The 25,213-nt window shown below is 38.4% G+C and overlaps 1 protein-coding gene across 2 annotated transcripts in view; it reads right to left on the reverse strand.

Annotated features, from left to right (window-relative positions):
• Window positions 1-2,080: 2,080 nt before the first annotated feature.
• mrpl1 (mitochondrial ribosomal protein L1) overlaps window positions 2,081-25,213 on the reverse strand; it is a 51,994-nt gene continuing 28,861 nt past the window's right edge. The window contains exons 7-9 of one of the 2 annotated variants that reach the window (XM_020521263.2): window positions 21,818-21,918; window positions 6,219-6,300; window positions 2,081-2,846 (exon numbers count right to left, since the gene is read on the reverse strand). In XM_020521263.2, the coding sequence (XP_020376852.2) occupies window positions 2,722-2,846; window positions 6,219-6,300; window positions 21,818-21,918 (308 nt within the window). In that variant the 3' untranslated portion in view covers window positions 2,081-2,721. Of the gene's footprint in view, window positions 2,847-6,217; window positions 6,301-14,690; window positions 14,893-21,817; window positions 21,919-25,213 lie in introns of those variants that run through there. The other variant, XR_007261745.1, reaches the window with a different exon arrangement.

The raw sequence follows: 25,213 nt of genomic DNA on the forward strand, positions 1-25,213 counted from the left end.
TGATTCAGCATCCAAATATACAAGAGAGACAATGGGCAAGATGCAATGGGACAGGCTCACAAGTCACAATTACAGATATTTTTCTTATTAGCCTTTTTAGATCCCAATGTAAGCAATCAAATCTTCTACCTTTCTAACTCTGTTGCCATTTCCTTTATTGACTTTGCCATTTCATTGAATTTGTTATTCATGGCATGGATAGTTGACCTAACATGGTGTGGGCGTGATGTCATACACTTTGCAAGATCAATCAAATTCTTGATCAAAGTTGTGTTGAAATAATGATGGATTCATTTGATGATGCAGCATGTCAGATTTTGTTAATCAAATTAAACAGCATGATAACATCTTACTACTTACTAGAAACCAAATGCAGCTTGATGGACTTTCACACAGGTTTGCAGATGCTCCTGCATGGTTCTCTTCCTGCACTAGCAGCTGAGGTGTAGACTGGCTATCTTGATGGCTATTGGACATACGTGAAACAACCTCCACCTTTGCAGTTTCAGTTCATTCATGTCATCATTAGAAAGGATGAGGACTCACTGTCTACACCATAGCACCTTGAGAAAACTCCTAGTTGCAACAACCACTCTCACCTTTTCAGGTCATATTCATCACTCTTCCGATGAGCATGAGCATCTGGTGATTACTCAGGTGCTTCTAGCTCCTATCACTCAGCCATTGCTCTACAGAGCTCAAAGAAGATGCATTTCTGGCATCCATTCTGATATTCTGGGCGTTGCCCTCCATAGAGGGTCACCACGTGAGGATGCCTTGCGCAGAAAGTTGTGCCTCCACTTGACTCCTCCATTATTCATGCAAAGATACTCAAATCCTCTGGAAATTCAGTCAGATGTTTAGACACCTCATACTGTAGCTTCAGCACCTGCCACATTGTTCTTGACTGCAGAGGCATGTCATCTTTGAAGCTGAGCATCACCATGCCCTTCCATAATCCTCCTAGTATATGTGGGTGTTACTGCCACTACCTCTATCAGATGCTAAAATTCACCTGTGTGGTGCTGTTGTTGCTGTATGTGTGGGACTGCTAATTGACATGACAGTTTCAGTGTTGGTGAAGGAATTATGTGACACTACATCATGTGGTGTCCTTCTCAGAAGTGGAAAGCTTCTCAGAAGTGGAAAGCTGCCCAGTAGGATCAGTGGCTGTCTCTTCTTCCTGACCTGTGAGAAAGAGGGGAGAGTGATGAGAAGGCACTGCACATTGCACCATGTTCTCTGCAATTCCATATGACCAGGGATGGCCAGCTCACCTTCAGCAACCAGCTTACTGCTTTCAGGCTTACTAACTCCATGCCCTCCACTGTGTTGGCATCTAGACACGAAAATATAATAATTAACACGTCACTTAGCAGTCTTCTTCCTCATATGGATTATGAGTTCTTTTCCCCTAACCTAAGTTAATGTTATTTGCCCATCATAGACATATACAAACCTATGATGCAGCCTCTGTCCAAGTGCCACAGGGATGTCTGCTGCAGGAGACATTATCCAACCTCTCAAGTCAAAACACCACTAAGGGGGCTTGGCAGATTTGCCAATTTCAACATGTACTGATATATGTCACTTTACATAGCAGAAAATGTTGAGGAAAAGAAAAATATGAAACTAATATAAAATTACTAATATTAAACTGAAATGATTAGCAGAATCACAATTGACATGGGAGTGGAGCCAATGCATTCATGAGGCAGAGAAAAAGAGTTTAAAGTTTTGTCTAACCCACCTCAGAACCTCATTGTTACGTTTACTTTACGGTCCAGGAAGGCTCACTCAGATCTCAGATAACCATTTTTGACAGTTGTGAAGAGAGCCCTAATAAGGAATGTTGATATATTTTTCCATTTAAAGATGCAACTAGACCTGCTGTTTATGTCCAGAATTTAACTTTTAGTTTACCAGTTTATACTGCTCCTTTTAACAGTGCAGTGCCCACCTGAAATGTTTTCACAAGGATTAATAATTATCACGTAAATATTTTGTTCTAGCATTTATGATTCAATGAAAGATGCATCATCTAAAGAGAAGATAAGAGAATCAAACACATCTTTCTGAATATTGTTCACAAAAGAATATATTAAAATACACTGCCACTAGATAGTTTTGGGCATGTACACTGACAACATCAAAAAATGCAAATTAAATTGGAAATTTGGAAACTGTTTCAGTTTAGAAAGTACTCAGCAGATATAACAAGTACTATAAAACTTGCCCAATTGTTATGCTAGAATTAAAAATACGTTGAGTCAACCTTGGACAGTCCTTAATGTGACAACTAAAGTTCTTCAAATTGTAAAGTATCACAGCACTTTTTAAGCAGTGTATATAAGATATGGTACTATGGAACATTGGAGACATTTAGATATTAGCAGACACCATGCAGAAGGTAATCCTTGTGAAGGTTATAGTATCAAGCCATATTGCGAAAAATATTTTCCAATTATTCTCATTGAACAAACATGAGCAGGATTGTATCTGTGCAACAGCAAATATTTGCCTTAAACAAACATTAACAGGATACACACTAGTTGTTTACTTGATTCAATTTCAATGTCCAAAACCCCTGTTTAAGCAAAGCTGACAAACTCAACTTGTTCATTCATGTCACATGAATCAAGGCTTTTATTGCATTACAACCTGCCAAATGGACACACAACAGCAATTAGCAGATCATCTATACATCATAATACAATATAGTTAATTATTGGCATTTTCATTCTCTTCTTCATTGTCTTCTGTTATTTGAGGAAGGAAAGGTTCTGCTTTGAACAGCAAAGACTCACTAGTTGCACTGCAAATAATGGCTCGTTCCACAAATGGCCCTGAAAAAAAGAAAACATTTGCTGACTTAAACTGTGTATGTGAAAAAGTACAACACAATTCAACAATTAACTGAAATGCAAAATTAAACCTATGATATTGAAGAGAACATTTCATATTTAAAATAATTTCTAAATCATGCAATTAAAAAAGCTTATCACCAAGAATAAAAACAGTACTGAAGATACAATTAAGTCATGCTTTTTTGCAGAATACCCTTGTTGAGCAATTGAGACATCACTGGTAATCAAAAATGGTAGAATTATCAAAGTCTGTTCCTTTTAAACATGTTTTAAGATGATAATCTTAGAATAAAGGGTCACCCATTTAAGACAGAGGTGAGGAGGAATCTCTTCTCTTAGAAGGTAGTGTATCTGTGGAATTCTCTCTCATGGAGGCTGGATCATTAAGTATATTTAAAGCTGAGAGAGATTTTTAATCAGTACTGACATGAAGGGTTATGAGGAAAAGGCAGGAAAGTGGCATTGAGAATCATCAGATCAACCACGACCTCTTTGAACGGTGGAACAGCATCGATGGGTTGAATGGCCTACTTCTACTCTTATGTCATACAACCTTATTATATGGGTTCCCTTTCTGTTCACCTGTAAACTTATCATTCTTCTCACCTATAGTATATCAAAGATGTTACATCTGAGTACCTGTTCACTTTCTCCAAAATGAAATCTTCACATCCATGTTTAAAATAGAAATTGCCTTTGTAAACTTGTCATGACTACTTACCCCAAAGTCTACCACTGATAGGATTTAATTAAATCCTATCTGTCTGTGTGCAATACGCATATGTTTACATCAGTATGGTTGCTGGATCTTCAGCAAAATCAAGTTTCCTGATCCAACATTTATGTCAATTATATTATTTCTATTGCCATAACTAATTCAACACAAAGCAAGGAGCAAACTCAAGTTTCCGGGCCCTTAACTGCTATAACCGGGAAGCTGTGATTTAATAGAATCTCACACCACAGAACAGAGGCCCTTTAAGTCTGTAACAGTCAAAGCTACACTAAATCAACACTTTCCACCACTACGCCCAGAGACTTGAATGTATATTTCAAACATTTTTTCACAAGTTGTGAAGTTACCTGCCTTAACTACCATTCTGGGCAGTGTATTCCACACCCCTACCACCCTCTAGGTGAAAATATTCTTCCTAAATTCCCTACTAACCTTTCACCTTAAAATCATGTCCCCCTATTATTAGCCCTTCAACTAAATCCTACCCAGCTCCAACACCACTTCCATGGTTTTATAATGTACACCATGACTGATAAAGGCAAGTGTCCTGTATGCCTTAGCTATCCTATTAACATGCCCTGCCACCTTCAAGGATTTGTGGACAAACAGAGAGATCCCTCGGCTCTTCTGAACTTCTTAGTGTCCTGCTAATCACTAAGTCCTCCCCTGTCTTGTTACTTATTCCAAAGTATATCACCTCACACTTATCAGGGTGAAATTCATCTGCCATTGATATGCCTATCTGACCAATCCATTTACATCCTCCTGTGACTTCAGACCTGTCAACCACACGGCCAATCTTTGTGCTCATACAAACACCTGACTGGCTTTGTTTCCCAAAATTAGGTCCAGCACTGCACCATCCCTTGTAAGATATTCTACATATTGCTGTTGAAGCTCTCCTGAGTAATTTGCCCCCCTACACCCTTTATTTTTACACACCTCAGTGAATTGTCTACATGTCTTCTCTTCAACTGCCTGCTGACTGTTTGGCAGCCTATTATACATGACTAACAGTGTGATCGCCTTCTTTTTATTCCTAAACTGTTCCCACAAAGCATCAATTGACAACGCTTACAAGGTATAATTTCCTCTTAACTACAATAACAGACTTCTTAAGTAATAATGTGACACCCCCTCCTCATTTACACACTTGCCTGAAGCTCTTATACCCCAGAATGTTGAGTTGCCAGTCCTGTACCTCCCTCAACCATGTCTGTGATGGCAACATCGCAAATCCACAGATAATCTACACCCTTAACTCATCTGTAACTCATCAATACTCATCTTTCAATTCTTTTAAAACAAATGAAACACACGTAACAAAAACATTTTGAATGTGTGCTCTTTTTGAAAAATATAATGTCTTAAGAAACAGAAATCCATTGTCTAAATTGAATGCTCCATGTCAGGTGTAGTAGTTGTTAAATGTACAATAAATCTCTTAAATCTGCTTTAATGCATTAAACATTGAAAATTATCTGAACACCTTTCCCCATTGCCAAACTAAGGAATTTCAGTGTAAAATTGTTGCCAGACATTCAGTGCAGTCCTGAGGAAATATCGTGCTGTTGTAAATGCTGCCTTTGACGGAGATGTTAACAAAAACCTTGCCTGCACTCCAATGGATGTAAAAGATCCCGTACCACTGGAAGAAAGGCTGTAGAATTTACCCCTTAGTATACTGACCAATCATTAACACTTAATCAGAAAAGCAGGATTATCTGGTCATTATCACACTGTAGTTTGAGGGATACCTGCTGCGCAGAAATTAACTGCCAAATTTCCAACACTATTACAATGACTAGACCACAAAAAAAGTATTACATTGGCTGTAAGGGTTTTGAGACATTCAGTGGTCATGGCAAGTATTTTTCTTGTTTTCGTAACTGTTATCCTTGTTACAGGTAGTGTCACTTAAGACATTTGACTAATATATATTTGATGTGGATGTACCACACAAATTATTAAGACATTGATCGAGATTCAGTAAACTCATTGTATCAGTATCCAAATTTCTAGCTAGATTCCTACTACAGCTCCAAGAATGGCGACTAATTTGTATTTGTAAAGTTTTAGCACTGGGTTTGTCCCTCTCAACATCACTTGTCTTCAGTCTGTCTTCAAGTGTTTAGGTTTTTGTTCAGTTGTCTCTAAGTTATGCACCAGAACAGTTCTGTATCAGTCATGTGTACTTACTCTTGAGTATGATCTCTTACCAAAGACACTTGTATTTCTCAGATATAACATAACCAGTAATTAGTAATATGTAATGAACTGTTCTGTTTATCAAGTTTGAGTTTATCTTCTGCCAAAGACTTGGTGTGAGCAACCTTCACCATTTGGGGTATCAATAATTTAAATTAATACCAAGAAAAAGGATTGGCCGCGATATATCTACCGAAGAATCTCAGGAGGTTCCAGTAGACAATCACACAACAAATACCATACCTGCAAAGCTGTATCTGAAAATAAGCGTGCTGACAGTAGTGAAGATTTTGACACATATGCCAATAAACAAATGGTTACTGTTTTGTTTACTTCTCAAAAATACTCCAGATGTGTACATAAATAAATAGGATACAAACTCTAAACACAGCAACAGCATCACTCACCAAATCCCACTGGTCTGTGTGTACAAACATCCTTGATAATTGTGGCAACATTAGCAACAATGTTTTCCCTTGGCATATCCAGCTGAAAAATAACAGACAGGATGACAAGATGCTGTACAGTTTAGGAGATGACACTATTGCTATGCAAAACATCTTCAATTTACTGAATTCATTGCCCTGCATCCCGACAGCTGGATCTGCTGATTATTCCGTATTATATAAATTGCTCACTTCATTTCTGTCTGTTTCCCCTTTTCTAGTCTGTTCAAGTCAAGTATTCATTTTCTTCTTTGCTTTTTGCTCTTATTCTGTCTGTTCCATCCTAACTTTCAAATCACTAGTATATCCAAGTTGTGTTCAATGTCTGCAACTTGCTCCAGGCTTAAATTCCTTGCAACATACTATAGATTTGATTTGCAACTTTTGCACACAATTATCATTAGTGGCAAAGCTTCCAAACACTTGAGCCCTACGATCTCTTCCTCAACCCTTAGCATTCATGCTCCTTTTTTAAAAACGTTCTTAAAATCAATAGTCTCCACTGAGCTTTTGGTCACCTCTCCCATTGTGCCTTAGCATATACTCTGTAAAGAGCCGTGGAATGATTTCAACATTAAAAGAGACTAAGTATATGCAAATTGTTGCCGTAGCTCCTCAGTAAGTTATCTTGCCTTCATTTATGCTCTACACTATTTTCAAAACATGCAGCATGCTACAGATATTATATTACATTGAAGTCCCAGCATGTAACAAAATTCTTCAAAAAAATTTGAGATATTTAATAAGGCAGTCACTTCACTATGCAAAATATTTTTCCACCAATCAAATAACTATTTGAGGTTAATCTGTTCATATCTTGTCTAACCATATATAATGAACTCCTGCAACTTAACACAGGTTTGAATTCCTTGTTCATCAAAACAAAATACACCAACATAAATACTGGTTCAATGAAGGAGATAGAACGATTGGCATTAGCTATCTACAATAATGCAATTTAAAACTATCATATGCACTTGAATAATTTTAGTGAGTCTATGATTAGTTCATTCATGTGTCTACCATGGTTTATTTCTATTTCACTTTAATTGTGGCACTAACAGCATAATTTAGCTAAATAGGCAACTGTTGGTGTAAATATATTAAACAAAATGCAATATAAATGAAGTACAATTTCACATGTTTGAACAGCAATGAGCTAATTCTTTATTATCTTTACGTCACTGCAAAGTGTTATCAAATTCTTTTTAAAATGTAATGATTACAAAGATCATGATTAACTACAGATTATTAAAAAAACGGGGAAAGGTAATTTGCTTGAGTTATCAGATCAAAAAGTGCAAAGGAGCCATTTTAACATGCCTACGGAATAAGAGTACTGAATCAGTCTTGATGAAAGAGTAATCGTACAATGTTAAGGTGGGGATTTGTTTATATACCAAAGCAATATGCATCTTTTCTTTCCAACAAAAGCAATAAGTTTTCATGTTTTATTCTCCAGTTTTAGTTCTGATTGCACGCAAATAATTATTCTCTGACTCCGGCACCACTGAATTCAGTTGAAGATGAGTATCCTTTGCACCCCAGATATCAAGTCTAAGCTGTAATAAGAATTGTTTAAATCTGATCCTGAGGAGGTAAATAATGCAGCTCTTTGTCAACTCTCAATCTCCACAAAACTGTGGTAAAGACATTATCGTAAAAGTTATAAAATATCTTAATTACATAAATACAAACTTGCAGCAAGACTCTTGAAAATAGAGATATTTTTCTGAATGAGTTTATACAGAAACTGCAATCCATTTCTAGTTTAAAGCCCAATCCTGCTCAATACTCGTTTAATTCCTCATGCTGTAATTAAACAGTGAATTTTACAATATTGTTTAAACATTTGGTTCAGGTTGAGTTGACTGGTTTATACAATATAAATACCTTTAAACCTTACATTTGTTGATTCTAATATCCCATCCACACAAGAAATGTACTACCACAGTTTATGTGCACAAATTTTGTAGGTTTCTCAAAGGTTTGAAGCAATTAAAATACATTTTAGTTGGGTCCAGTGAGAAACTGCAACTGTTGATGTGGTTTGACCTATTCAAATCAGCAAAATCTCATGTTTGATCCTTCACTTAAACTGAATTAACCAAGTCAATGAGTAACACAGTTAGTGCCAATATACCTTGCACAGGGAAGGGCAATTTTAAAAATATCTGGGGGAAGCTATTATGGATTGCAATCCAGCAACATCTGCTCAATATGTGTCAGTATACATGAAAACAACAAGCAATTCCATGGTGATGCCTCCAAGTCACTGCTAACACTGACTGTGGGGACTTACATTGAATGATGGAAACTGGGGCCCATTTGGAATTATATCCCAATAGAAGTTACTGTCTTCACTTTAGGAGAGATTAGTTATGGTGAGAAAAATACTTGGATAGAAATGATGATAAAATCATGGTTCATCATGATTGTATTTCCTAAAAAGGTGCAGCAATAGTACAGAATAGTTGTTGTCTGCCTACTAAAACAACATTTAAAACTGCAATACAGATTTGAACATTGAGATTTTCAGAGGTATTTATTCTGTGGTTCTGCGAAATCTGCTTTCTATAATATATGCCAAAATTCTGTGATTCTGAATAGTTATTCATACCTACATAGTGCAGTTACTGCCATATTTTTGCATTTTTATATTTTACTGGCCAAATTAGAATACCATGAGAAGCCTATTAACTGCCAATGCTGAAACACGAACAGGCATAATTCCAAAAATATGTCAAAAAGGAACTGAGTATACAAGTAAGGCAGTGTTGTTCCAATTGTACAAGGCCACATCTGGAGTACTGCAGTTTTGGTCAGTTTACGTGAGGAAGATGCAACTGCATTGGAAGCAGCTCAAAGAAGGTTTACTAAACTAATTCCAGAGATGAAAGGTTTCTCTCAAGAAGGAAGTTTGAGCAGTTTAGGCCTATACTTGCTAGAGTTTAGAAGAATGAGGCGCAATCTAATTGAGGTATACAAGATGCTAAAGAGAATTAATGAAGTCAATATTGGGCAGATGTTTCCCCTTGTCGATGAATGTCGAATGAGAGGTCAAAGCTTTTGACTAAGGGGTGGCAGATTTAAAACAGATGAAGGGAAATTACTTCTTTCAAAGGGTCATGAACCTGTGGAATTCAACAGAGTATGAAGAAGCCAGGACACTGGATAAGTTCGAGGAGGAAATAGATTTTTAATTTGCAATGTGCCAAAGGAATTTTGGGAGCAGGCAGGGAAGTGGAGCAGGCTTGAGAGGCTGAATTACCCACTCTGTCTCTTAGTTCTTATGTTCGTATTTGTTATACACATTGCTAAAATTGATTGTTGTTTAGTGCTGATACTACAAGACTTCTGTATATTTTTCCATTTTCTCAAATTACACCCAATTTTAACATGATCAATCATTGCAGCACTTTTGTATTGTGTATACCAGTAATGATTGGAAGCAAGAAAAATAAATAGCACATTTTTATTCAATCATTTGTAAAAATGTTTTCAAACTTAATTCATAATCTCATTCAATTCTATTACAATTACAGTAGCACGTAAAGAGATGAAACTATTGAAAAGACAAACCATGCTCAACATTTTTCGACATTTTTTCCCTAAAAATATTCTAACTAATACTCTAAAGTATTAGAAGAGAAAACAAAATTGATGAAAACACAGCAAGTCAATAACTTTTGTAAAGAGGAAAGATGGATTCACATTTATCCCTTTATTGTTATGAAAAAAGTGGATATCCACACATTAATGTCTTCTCTCTTAATCTTCTGCATAATTCCAACATTTGCTTTTTTACTTCAATATTTTTCTTTACATTACCAAGTAACCTAATTAACTGAACTTGTGTGAATTGCCAGGCTTCATACTTTAAATGTATTGTTGAGATTTACTATAATGAACGCAGCCTTCACTGAGCAAAAGCTAAACACCATAAATATCATTAGCAAAGTAACTCATGCACTAAGAAATTCAATGGTGTTTAGACTTTGGAAACAAACTCAGTTTTACCAGGTGGATAAACATGCACTGAAGTTTGCAATCACTATTTTAGGTTGGCTTTTAGAAACATGTAAAAAATTCAGCAGAGAGTAAGGCCATTTGGCTCATCAAGTAATGCTGATTCTGATTCTACATCCAACTTATCCAAGTATTTTTCAAATGCAATGGTGTTTCTGCCTCCACCATAAGACCCTAAGATGTAGGGGCAGAACTCGATTAGACTGCATTTGTGAGGAATTTTGAGCCGTATCTAAGTAAATATTTACTGGCATTGGAGGGAGTCCAGAGGAGGTTTACAAGAATAATCCCGTCTGTCATATGAGGATGGTTGAGGAATCTGGATCTGCACATGACTATCTTTAGAAACAGGAAGTGTGATCTGATTGAAGCTTACAGAATACTGAGAGGACCAAATAGAGTAGTCGAGGAGGTAGATAGAGCTAGGTCAGTTCTTGATTGGCAAGTAGATCAAGGGTTACTGGGAGAAGGCAGGAAAATAGGGTTGAGAAATATACGAGCCATGGTCAAATGGCAGAGCAGACTCGATGGGCCGAACGGCCTTATTCTGTTCCTCTGTCTTAGACTGAATAAGACTATCAAGTCTGCTCCAACATTCAATCAGAGCATGGCTGATTTGAAAATTCTTAACTCCATTTTCCTGTCTTCTCCCCATAATCCTTGATTTCCTTACTGATTAGAAATCCATCTAACTCAGTTTTAATATACTTAATGAACCAGCCTCTACCACCCTCTATATGGTAAAGAATTTCACGGATTAACTAACCTCCAAGAGAAGAAAATCCTCCTCTTCTCTGTCTTAAATATGCAACTCCTTAGTCTGAGATTATGCCATCTGGTTCTAGACTCTCCCACAAGGCAAAACAACCTTTCTGCATCAAACCTGTCAAGTTGCTGAAGAATCTTGTTTCTTTCAGTAAGGTTGCCCATCATTGTTTTATATTACACCAGTCCAGGCCCAATCTACTCAACCTCTCCTCATAACACAGTCCCTCCATACCCAGCATCAGCCGAATGAACCTTCTCTTAACTGTTCCCTATACCAGTACATCTTTCCTTAGATAAGGGGCCAAAAACTGTTCACAGTATTCCAGATGTGGCCTGACCAGTGCCTTGTATAGTTTTAGCAAAGCGTCTCTACTTTTACACACCACTCCCTTTGGAATAAAGGCCAGCATTTCATTTGACTTCCACCTTTAAGGCAGGAAATTCCAGATCTCCAGCAACCTCTGTATTCCTGCTTAGCAAGAATGTAATGCACCTAGTCAATATAGAATAAAAGTATTTTACTACAATATTTGTCTTGCACCTAAATCATTCCATTGACAGCAGTATGGTTCTGTGACCAAACTTCACAAATGCTTGGGTATCCTTTAACCACATATCTGGATACCAAAAAGACCCACAAACCAAAGATCTCTTCGAAAGCGGACCTGAACGGATCCAAAAGCGAAGTTTTTTTTTCCCAAAAGTTCCAAATTCAGATCCATTTGACTAAGCAAAGCTTTTTCCAAAGGGCCTGAACGAAGCTGAATGTACCTATTTCCAAAAACTGTAAATATTCTTTATCCAAAAAAAAGTTGGTCCCAAGGTTTTGAATGAAAGAATTCTGACCTGTATTCCTGGATTCCTTTTTTTCTTCATTATTCATTGATGGGATGAGGGCATCACTGGTCAGGCAGCATTTATTGCCCATCCCTAATTGCCCAGAGGGCAGTTAAGTGTCAACCACAATGCTGTGGGTCTGGAGTTATATGTAGGCCAGACCAGGTAAGGAGAGCAGTTTCCTTTCCTACAGGACATCAGTGATCCAGATGGGTTTTTCCTAACAATTGGCAATGGATTCATTATTAAATTCTTAATTCCAGATATTTATTGAATTCAAATTCCACCATCTGCCGTGGTGGGATTCGAACACGGGTCCCTAAAATGTTATCTGGGTCTCTGGATTAACAGTCCAGTGATACTGCCACTAGGCTATCGCGTCCCTGCTTGGTGTGTCCAAGCATTAATCAAATTACACCAGCACCTAGATTTATAAAGTCACATCTGTAGAGAATATAAATAAAATATTTGAATTCGCAGTTATATTTTACTAAGATGCAAAAATATATTTAAAAGCTTTCAAATGCATGGCCATATCTGGTATATCTCTGCATTTGATTTAAAAATAACAGGTATGTATTTTAAGACCATAAGACATAGGAGCAGAAATTAGGCCATTTGGCCCATCAAGTCTGCTCTGCCATTCAACCACAGCTGATAAATTCATCAACTCCATTCTCCCGCTTTCTCCCATTAACCCTTGATCCCCTTGATAATCAAGGACCTATCTATCTCAGTCTTAAATGTACTCAATGACCTGGCCTTCACAGCCTTCTGTGGCAGTGAATTCCATCGATTCACCACTGTCTGGCTGAAGGAGTTTCTATTTATCTCCATTCTAAAAGGTCTTCCCTTTACTCTAAAGCTGTGGCCTTGGGTCCTAGTCTCTCCTACCAATGGAAGCATCTTCCCAACATTCACTCTGTCCAGGCCATTCAGTATTCTGTAAGTTTCAATTAGATCCCCCCTCATCCTTCTAAATTCCAATGAGTATAGTCCCAGAGTCCTCAAACGTTCCTCATATTGTTAAACTTTTCATTCCTGGGACCATTCTCGTGAACGTCCTCTGAACCCGCTCTAGGGCCAGTATATCTTTCCCGAGATATGGGGCCCAAAACTGCACACAATACTCCAAATGTGGCCTGACCAGAGCCTTATAAAGTCTCAGTAGTACATCCCTGCTTTTATAATCAAGTCCTCTCAAAATAAATGCCAACATTGCATTTGCCTCCCTGATTACTGGCTCAACCTGCAAGTTTACCTTGAGAGAATTCTGGACTAGAACTCCCAAGTCTCTTTGCACTTCAGACTTCTGAATTTTCTCCCCATTTAGAAAATAGTCCATGCTTTTATTCTTCTTACCAAAGTGCACGACCTCTCACTTTCCCACGTTGTACTCCATCTGCCACTTCTTTTGCCCACTCTCCTAACCTGTCCAAATCCTTCTGCAGCCTCCCCACCTCCTCAATACTATCTGTCCCTCCACCTAACTTTGTATCGTCTGCAAACTTAGCCAGAATGCCCATAGTTCCTTCATCGATATCATTTATGTATAAAGTGAAAAGATGTGGTCCTAACACTGACCCTTGCGGAACACCACTTGTCATCGGCTGCCATCCTGAGAAAGACCCTTTTATCCCCACCCTCTGCTTTCTGCCAGACAGCCAATCTTCTATCCATGCGAGCATCTTGCCTCTAACACCATGGTCCCTTATCTTACTCAGCAGCCTCCTGTGGAGCACCTTGTCAAAGGCCTTCTTGAAGTCCAGGTAGATAACATCCATTGGCTCTCCTTGGTCTACCCTGCTCGTTACTTCCTCAAAGAATTCTAGCAGATTTTTCAGGTATGACCTCCTCTTGATGAAACCATGCTGACTTTGCCCTATTTTACCATACACTTCCAAATATTCAGAAATCTCATCCTTTACAATGGACTCCAAAATCTTACCCACGACCGAGGTTAGGCTAATCGGCCTGTAACTTTCTGTCTTTTGCCTTACTCCTTTTTTAAACGGGGTGTCACGATAGTGATTTTTCAGTCCTCTGGGACCCTCCCTGACTCTAGTGATTCCTGAAAGATCACCACTAATGCTTCCACTACCTCTTCGCTATCTCCTTAAGAACTCTGGGATGTAGTCCATTTTATTCAGCTTCAACTTATTTACTCAGAAGTCCTGCAGCATAATGGATACTTAACTATGAAGTATAAAAGTTAAGATTATGCTAAATAACTGCCAATTTTAATCTTGGACAGTTTTGCAATCTCTTCAGTGTTGTTCAGAAATGTCAAATTGGCTAGGTACTTATGTTGAGCATAAACCCAAGTCTCAGTAGAAACAAAGGTTTTTCTTTTCAGGATAAAGAAAACTTTAGCTTTATGTAAATTATTGCACATTTCCCAGGCATGCTTGCACTTGTCATCCCTCAACATATAAAAACACACGTTGAATTTGAATCCACAGTAAAAGACATGTCAAAATCAATATGCCACAATATAATCAGAAAATGTACAAGATAAACCTACATGAAATTAACATAATTCTTTCCAGGCAAAGACTTCCAAGCAGCACTGAACAATTAACACTGAACGTATTCCAAATCACTGTAAAGGTGTCACAGACTCATGAAATACATCTTGTTATAGAATGCCACCGTCCAACAATCACACCTTGATTAAGCATTCTTAATCCCATAAACCAATGTTTCCAAACCAGATTATGAAATAGATTGTACTATGTTCAAACTATTTTGTTTAGCAAGCCAAGCTGTTGAAGGAGTGCAGTATCTCAGTTTTGGTACCTCACTGTGTCTTTTTTCTGGCAAACGTTCCAAAACACGCACTTCATATAATCTGTCCACAGTCCATGTCACACACTTTCTGAAAATTCTTCAGTTGGCAGAGATTGGTTTTCCATTTGGTGATTGTTGTTTTGTGGTTTACAACAAATTGAATACAGAAGTAAAACGCACACAACGACGTACAGCCCCACGATCAGCCAAACTACAGAACCAAAGATAGCAAAACAAATCAGTCCCTTTTCCATTTTGTCAAGCTACTACTGAGGCTTTAATTTAGACAAGCTGAGACAAGAAAGGATGACAAACTGACTGGATATAGTTGCATCAATAAAATCACATTCTCCAGTAGCTGTAATCAAACAGGATTTCTGCCCTCTGAATGCTGCAGTTGCTAGAGTTACTGTAAAAGCAAGCAGCTGTGCAATCTCCTTTAGTGGCTCAAAGTTCAGTTGAATTTTAAATACATATTCATATTGTGATACATCCAAAAGAAATTATAAATCCTGAAACCTTAGGTCAAAAGCTTGTGAGTAGATTTTACCGCCACATTATTAATAATTGGCATGAAACCTATTGGAGTAATGGATCTACATTCAAATGAATTGCAGCTCTTTTACAAAATAAAATGCAAAAAGTAACTACTGCCTTAATGGCACAATAATGTTAAACTTTACCATTAATTTTTCTAAAAGTATTTCCGTTTCAACAAAGTGAGAAAATATTCTCCATCAAATACTAAATGTGGCAACTGGTGGCAATATTCTAATGCCACTACCACGTTTGTGGCACTGTGGTGTGTCACCTACAGTTACAAGAGCATAGATTATCCTCTGCTTCCAAGGGGGCTTGTGGTGTCATGATAGTATCCCTACATTTGAACAAGGAGACCCAGGTTCAAGTCCGACCTGTTCCAGAGATGTGTAATAACAGCTGCTTATGTTTTTACTGCAGTACTCTACATTTACCACAAAGTGGCACTGTAGCAGCACATTTGCCAGAGAATGACAAGTATTTTGGGAAAGGCATGTATTAAATCCAAACTTGGGCTACATTCTCTCCTATTTTAACCACATATGTTCTGCTCCTGTGACTGGCTCCCCAGGCAAGACCCTTTAGTTTAATGGAAGTTTTGTCACCAGAGCTGAGCAACGCTTCCCAAATATTTGTTTTTGACCAACTCTGTTAATCTTACAGTCTCTTATTGCTGCCACTTTCAACAACCTTGTGGTAGGTACCAGAAGGGGGAAAGGTCAGTTGTCCATGCTGACTCCACCCCGCCACGGATCACCCCCCTCTGAGGAGTTTCAATACCATCTGATTGCCACTCCAATACTTTTTTCTTAACTTGTCCTGGTTCTCCACATTTCTGCCAGAAATTCCAAATCAGGGCTCTTGAGAAATGTGGCACACCTGATCTGACAGCTTTCTAGCTTAGCATGATATCAGCACTGGAAGCCAAGCAAAGCCTCATTCTTACAGCTTGAACTGCAATTTCCAAGGTTTACAGGTTCTACAGGCACTCTGACGAGCTGTGGAGAGAAGATACATCTGGCAGGGCAGGGTTGAGGATTAAGGGTGGCAGGTGGGTAGATATAAAGTGGCAGGGAACAGGAAGGTGCTCAGAATAGGTGGCAGCAATGACCTCCAAAATTCCAAATTGCCCAGAAAATTCACTCATTGAGCGACCAATCAGAGAAGATACCCCTGCAAATAGAATTAGAGGAAATGGTGAGAAGCTACTCCACCATCACAGGTTGTTATTCTCCTATGATTGCTCCTAATGGGCTCTGAACAATTATTAGCAGCTAGGGCAGCAGCAGGGGAGTCGCTGGTGAAGCGGAGCTCTTTTCAGGACAGGGTGTTGAGGTTTGGGAGCAAGTAGCTGTTTTGCTGAGGCAAGGAGGGAAAGCCAGAGCAGCCTTTTTGCTGAGATGGGATGGGAAGCCTTCTTTTGCCTAGGCTGCTGTTTGGATGCCAGGTCTTTGGGTGGGAGTGATGGGCCGGTGAAGGAGGCTGCAAAGGTGGGAGGGGTGCAACAAAATGGAGAGGCTGCAAGGGTGCTGGGGAAGAAACTTGTGCTGAGTGAGGATGGAAAGACAAGATGTAAGGGGCCAGTGGGAGATGGGAAGTATGTAACAGGGTAGGAAGAGCCCAGGAGACCACAAGGAGGGTTGGGAGGGAGAGGGAAGGCTAAAGTCAGGAAATAAAAAAGGCTACAAAGAAGACAGACCTATTTTAAACTTGTTAATAAAGCAGATAACGAGGGAGTTTGGAAAACTAGAAATCACTGAGCAAATTAATTATGTGCAAATGAATACAGGATCTCTTAACTTAAGATGACAAATATTCAGCAGTTACTCTATGAATACTATTGTAATTAGCACTGTTAAATTATTAATATTGAGATTGTTTTTACTGTAGCTCAGATCTCAATGTACAAATTGCCTAATTAAAATATTCCACCTTTGAGAATGTGTGATGGAAACAGATTAGCTGTGACACTGCCAATCTGAAATGGTGTGTTTAGGGTGATGGCAATGTGTGTGTACAAAAATGTCAGTTATTTTGAAAAAAAAACTTTGCTAACTTATGCCTGCTGCGCCAAATGCTGTTGTATCTAGGTTATTAATGCTTTCCTTACATCTTGTCAATTTAAGGTTCATGGGATTAACAATTATTGGGAATATTCAAAAATTATTTTGATTCTGCTTCCGTGCGAATCCAAGTACCCTACACAACACACAAATACACATGTTCCATGTTACTACATGAATGCATTGCCTAATGAAGGAGATTGAGAGAGTGAAAAGTAGCCTCTGAAAGCCAAACAATAGCCCTTAATTCTAGTCTATAGGGGTGAGGGGTCGCATACTGTGGCTTGTACAGTAGATTGGCAGAGAGGAGGCTGCTGTCATTCAGTCATAAGTCAGGGTGGTTGAATGTGGTCTAACACAAGAGCTGGAGATGTTTTTAGAGGATTCCAGACCAATATTCCTTCTAAGTTGCAGCTCGGAAGGTTTCATTCAATGTTTCTAAATGTGAAAGGGTCCTTTGAATGTATTGACTCAATTTTATTCAGTTATGGGCACAGACTTTCCATAAAATATCAAAGGAAATATTTCCAATAAATCATTATTCATTGGTAGATAATAGGTTTCTCATGGTTTTCCAATTTGGCCAGTAAAATATAGCAATGTAAAAATGTGGCAAAACAACACTGTGTAGGTATGAATAATGATTCAGAATCACAGAATCCTGACATACATTATAGAAAGCAGATTACACCATACCACAGAGTAAATACCTCAAACTCCCTAAAATGTTCAAAGTTGTAATGTAGTTTTAAATGTTGTTTTAATTAGATCAGGCAATGAATAACACAGTTAATGCTAATATGCATTGCACAGGGAAGAGCGTTTTGAAAACATTAGACAACGGCTATTCTGCATTATTGTTGCACCTTTTAAGAAATACTATAGTGATGGGTCATGATTTTATCATCAGTTCTATCCAAATATTTTTCTCATCATAACTAATCTCTCCTATTGCGATATCATTCCAAATGGGCCCCAGATTCAATTATTCAATACCGGTCTCCAGAGTCAGTGTTAACAGGGTATCATCACTTGGAGGCATCACCACAGATTTGGTTATTGTTTTCGTATATCCTTACACTAATAGAGCAGATGTCGCTGAATTGCAATCTCTAACAGCTGCACCAAATATTTTTAAAACACTCCTGCAAGGAATATTGGCAGTAACTGTGTTACTCATTGATCATTAATTTAAACATGAGATTTGGCCAATTTGAATATCACTACATCAAGCACTGCAGTTTCTCACTGGGACCCAACTGAATGTATTTTAATTGTTCAAATCTTAGAGAAACCTGCAAAATTCGTGAACATGAACTTAACCCAGTACCAGTGAAAGAACAGCGTTACAGTTCCAAATCAGGACAGTGAGTGATTTAGAGGGGAATCTGCAAGTGGTAGTGTTCCCAAGCATCTGCTGAAAGATGGTAGAAGATTATGGGCCTGAAAGTTATGTCAAAGGAGCCTGTGTAAACTCACACAGTACATCTTGTTGATGATGTATATTGCTGCCACTGTATATTGGTGGCAAAGGCAGTGAATGCATGAGGATGTGGTGCCAAACAAATGGGCTTCTTTATCCTGGTTGAGGTTAAGCTTCTTGAGTGATGATGGAGTTGCACACGTTCAGGCAAGTGGACAGTATTCCATCACACTCATGACTGGTGCCTTGTACATGGTGGACAAGCTTTGGGGTGTCAGGAGGTGAGTTACATGCTGAAGAATTCCTCATCTTTATCTGCTTTAGTCACATTTCCATTTCTCACTTTATGAAAGTGGTAAGATCAACAATGCAGCAGCTGAAAATAGTTCTGCCTTGGGTACTACTTTCAGGAAATCTTGCAGAGATGTTCTAGGACTGAGATGTTTGACCTCCAATGACAAGGGCGACTTGACTGCATTGTCAATAACCCCTTCCATTACTCTGCCAATGATTGAAAATGGACTGATTGGTTAGTAATTCAACAGATTGAATTTGTCCTGCATTTTGTAGACTGAACAGACCTGGGAAATATTCCACATTGTTGGCTGGATGCCAAAGTTGTAGCTGCACCGGAACAGCTTGTTAAGGAGCACCAGTCTTCAGTACTATTTTGGAATATTGCCAGGACCCATAGCCTTTGCAATATCCAGTGCAATTCAGCTCTTTCTTGATATCACATGGAGTGGATCAAAATGACTGACTGGAATCTGTGCTCTCAGGAGAAAGGTAGAGATGGATCATACACATGGCACTTCTGGCTGGAAGAAATTAAATGTTTCAACCTCATTTTCAGCACTGAGGTGCTGGACTCTGCCATCATTAAGAACGGGTGTATTTGTGAATCCTCCTCCTGTTAGTTTTATTCTCCACCATTCATGACTGGATGTGGCAGAACTGCTGTACTTAGATCTGATCTGTTGGTTGTGGGATTGCTTAAATCTGTACAAAATGCTGCTTCTGCTGTTTGGCGTGCAAGTAGTCCCGTGTTGTAGCTTCACTAAGAATGGCCTAATTTTTACTTGTGCCTAGTGCTGTTCCTGACATTCCTTCTTGCTCTTTTCATTAAACCAGCACTGGTTCTATCAGCTTGATGAGGTTAATGGTGGGGTGGTGAAATATGCTGCTGTTGTTACCTACACCGTAAATATTACATGCAGAGTTAGGTCATTCAGCCCATCGAGTTGCTCTTCCATTTGATCATGTTAAGAAAAAAAATAAGTTATCCAATTTGGTAGGAAAAACAGAGTATATTTTTAAACCAATGACAGGTTGAAAAGTGTTGAGCTTTAAATTGAACAGGGTATCCATGTGTCACAAAGTTAACATGCAGGAACAGCAGGGCAATTTAGAAAAATGGAATGTTGGTCTTTACTCCAGGAGGATTTCAGTATAGAAATAAACATTCTAGAGAACCTTGGTGAGACCACATCTGGAATACCGTGTGCAGTTTTGATCACCTTGTGAAAGAACAATAAACTTGCCATGAAGAAAATGCAAAAAAAGTTCATTAAACTAATCCCTGGGGTGGAAGGAACATTCTATGAAAAAAGATTAAATAGACTGGGTCTATATTCTCTGGAGTTTGGAAGAATGACAGGTGCTCACATTAAAACATACAAAATTCTTACTGGATTTTACAGGGTAGATTCTGAAAGGATGTTTCCCTGGGTGGGAGGACATCTAGAATCAAGGGATAAAGCCCCAGAATAAGGGGCAAGTAATTCAAGACTGAATGAAGAAGAATTTCTTCATTCAGGGGATGGTAAAGCTTTGGAATTCTCTGTCCAAGAGGGCTGTGAAGGCCCAGTCACGGAGTATGTGCAAGACCGAGATTGACAGAATTCTACACATTAAAAGCATAAAGAGATATAGGGATAGTATAGGAAAATGTTGTCGAAATGGATAAGCCACAAAATCACTGAATTGTGGAGTTGAGTCAAAGGCTTATTCCTGCTCCTGTTTCTTACTTTTTTTCTACCAGGGACGTGGTCTAACAGCAGTCAAGTTAAGAGGTAAAACTGAATATTGGGGAAGGGTGGGGCAGAACCCTGGAGGCATTAAAAAAGCATTATTTCTGAACGACAAAGGAGGAAGAACTTAGGGAAAAAAAGCAAATGATATTTACACAAAAGCGTTGTTATCTACATATTTGATTACATTTTATTCTGCACATTTACCATGCCATAAGTTACAAAGCTAATTGTACCTAGACAGCAGCTCCTCAAATTTATAAATCTGAGAGTTTTCATTTACCATACTTTTCTCTGAATAATTACTGATCTCAAGGTCTGCTTTTATCTACGGATACACATGACTAATCTCCTGCACATGATATTTTTAGGAACATCAAACAACAAATGGTCCCAATTTATTTCCTTTTAAACAAAAAAAAATGTCTAATAATACAGCTAAGAGAGTGGCTAAGTCCATAACATGTCTAGTGAGATACAACCTGTGGCTAATGCAACTTCACGTTACATATGTGCGTTCAAACCAACATTAATTTTAGAGCCGAAATTTAAAAATGCAACCTTTTCTTGCATGTAACTGTAAAATTTGGCATATTCAATTCATTAGTATTGTTCTACATTACTACAGGTACGAAGTGAAGTAGAGATTGCAGTAAACTGAAACATAGAAGATACAGTAATTATTCAAAAATAGATACTCAAGGCAAGGCGTTGAATTAGATTCGCTGAATTATCACAATTTATTTGAATTTTATCTTCAAAATTGTAGTTATTTTGTTTTCATAACCAAGCTAAATACTGCAAAATATCCAAGAATCTATTTAACAGGACGAGATTAGACTAAAATGACTGTTCAGCAGATGCTGCAAGTTATCTAAAGTGGAGTATGTTAGACTAAATTAAAAAAAAACTAAAGGACCGTTTTTACAAGTTGATTATGTTGCAAATGGATGAAAAGGCTTGACAGACAGGCTTTACAGTTCTCAGTAACATGTTTTCACAAACTGAAATGATTCGTTTACAAATTTTAAATGCTACACGCTAAGTGTAACAAGTATTTGCTGTTTTAATTGAACTTACCGTCCCGACTTTGGTTAGAATGTAACAGTCACGCTCCACCAGGTATTCATGGCCAGTTTTAAATATTTCTATCATTTCAGGAATATTATGTCCAACAGACCCTGGAAAACAAAATGATCAAATACATAAGAGGATTTCAGAGAATCAGTGATACTATAGGCTGGATTTTATGAATGACAATTTTACTTCACCACTCTGCCCCTTTTATAATAAAAGGGAAGAGCTCTTCATTTCTGACAGGAGGTTACAATCATGGCACCTTCATAAATGAGGAGCCATACTTCCATTTTGACAGATTTCTCGCAGTGTGAAATGATTAAGGAAAGGCAAAACACAACCCCCTTTTCACATGTTATTTGCTGTATTCTGAAATTTAAAAGTTCAGAATTATAGTCACTTTGACAGCTGTTCTCAAACGGCAAGCACAGAAAGTAAGTGTGAAATTAAGGTTCCAAGATGGTAGGTGCCAGATGGGTGAGGGTCAGGGTGCCAGGTGTTCAGATTCCAAGTGAGTAGTGGGTAGGGTCCCTGATGGAATAGGGTGTCAAGCGTGTAGACTGTCAGGGAGCAAGGTTCTGAAGAAGAGTCACAGGACTCAAAATGTTAAGTTTTCTCTCCACAGATTTGATTTATTTTTGTCACGTGTACTGAGATACAGTGAAAAGTATTGTATTGCGTGCTATCCAGGCAGATCATACCTTACATAAGTACATCAGGGTAACAGAAAAGAATGAAGAATATAGTGTTACAGCTACAGAGGAGGTACAGGGAAATATCAACTTCACCATATGAGAGGTCTGTTTATAATTCTGAAAACACCAAGGAAGAAGCTGGCCTTGAAATGGTTTGTATGTGTTTTCAAACTTTTGTACCTTCTGCCTGAAGGAAGAGGGTGGAAGAGATTATAACCGAGGTTGGGGGGTCTTAAATTATGTTGGCTGCTTTCCTGAGGCAGCTGGAAATATAGATGGAGTTAATGGATGGAATGCTGGATTGCATGATGTGTTCACAAGTCTCAATTCTTGCAGTCTTGAGTAGAGCATTGCTATACCAAGTTGTGATACATCCAGACAGTATGTTTTCTATGGTGCATCTATAAAAATTGGTAAAAGTCTTTGTACACATGCCAAATTTCCTTAGTCTTCTGAGGAAATAGAACTATTGGTGTACTTTCTTGACAATAGCATCAATGTGGATGGACCAGGACACATTGCTGGTGATACTTGCTCCAAGGAACGTGAAGCTCTCGACCATCTCCATCTCAATACCACTGATACAAAGAGGAGCATGTCCTCCACTCCATTTCCAGAACTTGATGATCAGCCCCTTTGTTTTGACATTGAGGGAGAGATTCTTGTCTTTACACAAGATGCTTTACACCAGATACATCTGATGCTGCCACACCTGCTGAGTATTTTCCAGCAATTTCTGTTTCTGTTTGTTTCAGATCTCCAGCATCTGCAGTTCTTGGTTTTATTATACAAAGGCATGTGACGCGGTGTTTTGGTAAATCAGGATGAGTGGGAGATATTAGGTTCCTTTGGGGGCGGGGGTGTGCTTTAAATCAAGATTGCATTTGACCAACAAATGTGGATTTGAAAAAAACAGAATTGCAAACAGGTGATCTTGCAACAATATTTTTAAAATGGGAAAAACATGAAAGTTGTGCTGGAGATTACAAGATAGTTATGTTTTAAAATGTACCAATTTAAGGTAAAAATGAGATTTTGAAAATCATCTCAACTCAGGATGTTTGTAGTCTGCTTGCCATGGGAGTGAAACTTGAACAAGAAACCTGTTGAAATCAAGTGTTAGTTTTGACACATCTTCCAGAATGATTCATAGTAAGCTTTTGTAAAACACAGCAATAGAGACAAAGAAGGCAGATACTGATATGGAGAAGGAGTTTGTTTTCTGTTTGAAAGAGAACAGAACAAACAGGACATTTGGAGATTTAAGAAACAAGGAGTACAGAGGTGGGGCTTGCTGGTGGAAGTTGGATCTAAAATATTCAGGCTGAGTGCAATGACTTTCAAAGTTTAATGGAAGTTGCAATATAGCACAGCAGGGAGAGTGAGCGTTCTGGACAGCTGGGATTAATAATCGCATTAGTCATAGAGTTATACAGCACGGAAGCAGACCCTTTGATCCAACTCATCCACGCCGACCAGATATCCTAAATTGATCTATTCCCATTTGCCAGTCTTTGGTCTATATCTTGCTAAACCCTTCTTATGCATGTACCCATCCAGATGCCTTTTGAATGTTGTTATTGTGCCTACCTCCATTTCCTGTGGCAGTTTGTCCCATACACTCACCATCTTCTGTGAGGAAAAAGTTGGTTCTTGGGTCCTTTTTAAAATCTTACCACTCTCACCTTAAACTTATGCCCTCTCGTTTTGAGCTCCCTACCCTGGGAAAAATACCTTAGCTATTCACCTTATCCATGTCCCTCATGATTTTATAAACCTTTGTAAGGTCATCCATTAGCCTCCAGTGCTCCAGGGAAAATAGCCCAGCCTATTCAACCTCTCCCTATAGCTCAAACCCTCCAATCTCAGCAACATCCCTGTAAATCTTTTCGGAATCCTTTCAAATTTCACAACATCCTTATTATAGCAGGCAGACCAGAATTGAATGCAGTATTCTAAAATTGGCTTCACCAATGGCCTGTACAGCCGTAACATAACATTCCAAATCATAAACGCAATGTACTGACCAATGTAGGTAAGTGTACCAAACATCATCTTCACCACTCTACCTACCAGTGACTCCTTCTAGAAACTACACACCTGCACTTCTAGGTCTCTTTTTTCAGCAACACTCCCCAGGACTGTAAGATTAACTGGATAAGTCCTGCCCTGATTTGCTTTTCTAAAATGCAACACCTCACATTCATCTAAATTAAACTCCATCTGCCACTCCTCAGCCCATTGACCCATCTGCTCAAGGTCTCATTGTACATCAAGATAACCTCCTTCACTGATCACTACACCACCAATTTTGGTGTCATATGCCAATTTATTAACCAGATCTTTTATATTCGCATCCAAATTATTTATATAAATGATGAAAGGCAGTGGATCCATCACCAAATGCTTGCTACACATCCCTGGTCACAGGCCTCCAGATTGAAAAATCAACTCTCCACCAACCTTTGTCTCCTACCTTCAAGCCAATTTTGTATCAATTTAGCTAGTTCCCCATCAATTCCACTTGCTGCTGTACTATTACACTTTTGCCAAAAGTGTGGGGCACAGCAAAAGGGATTGTAATACTTACTGTGGGTATGTTAGTTCATGTGAAAGTCCTCTTTGTTTAACTGACTTTTAAATAATGCTTATTTTATATGGATTTTAACTGATTCAAATCAGTTGGTGATACTGTGCTGAAACA

Source organism: Rhincodon typus, chromosome 1 (genome assembly GCF_021869965.1).
Source record: "Rhincodon typus isolate 14 chromosome 1, sRhiTyp1.1, whole genome shotgun sequence".
NCBI classification, from domain to species: domain Eukaryota; kingdom Metazoa; phylum Chordata; class Chondrichthyes; order Orectolobiformes; family Rhincodontidae; genus Rhincodon; species Rhincodon typus.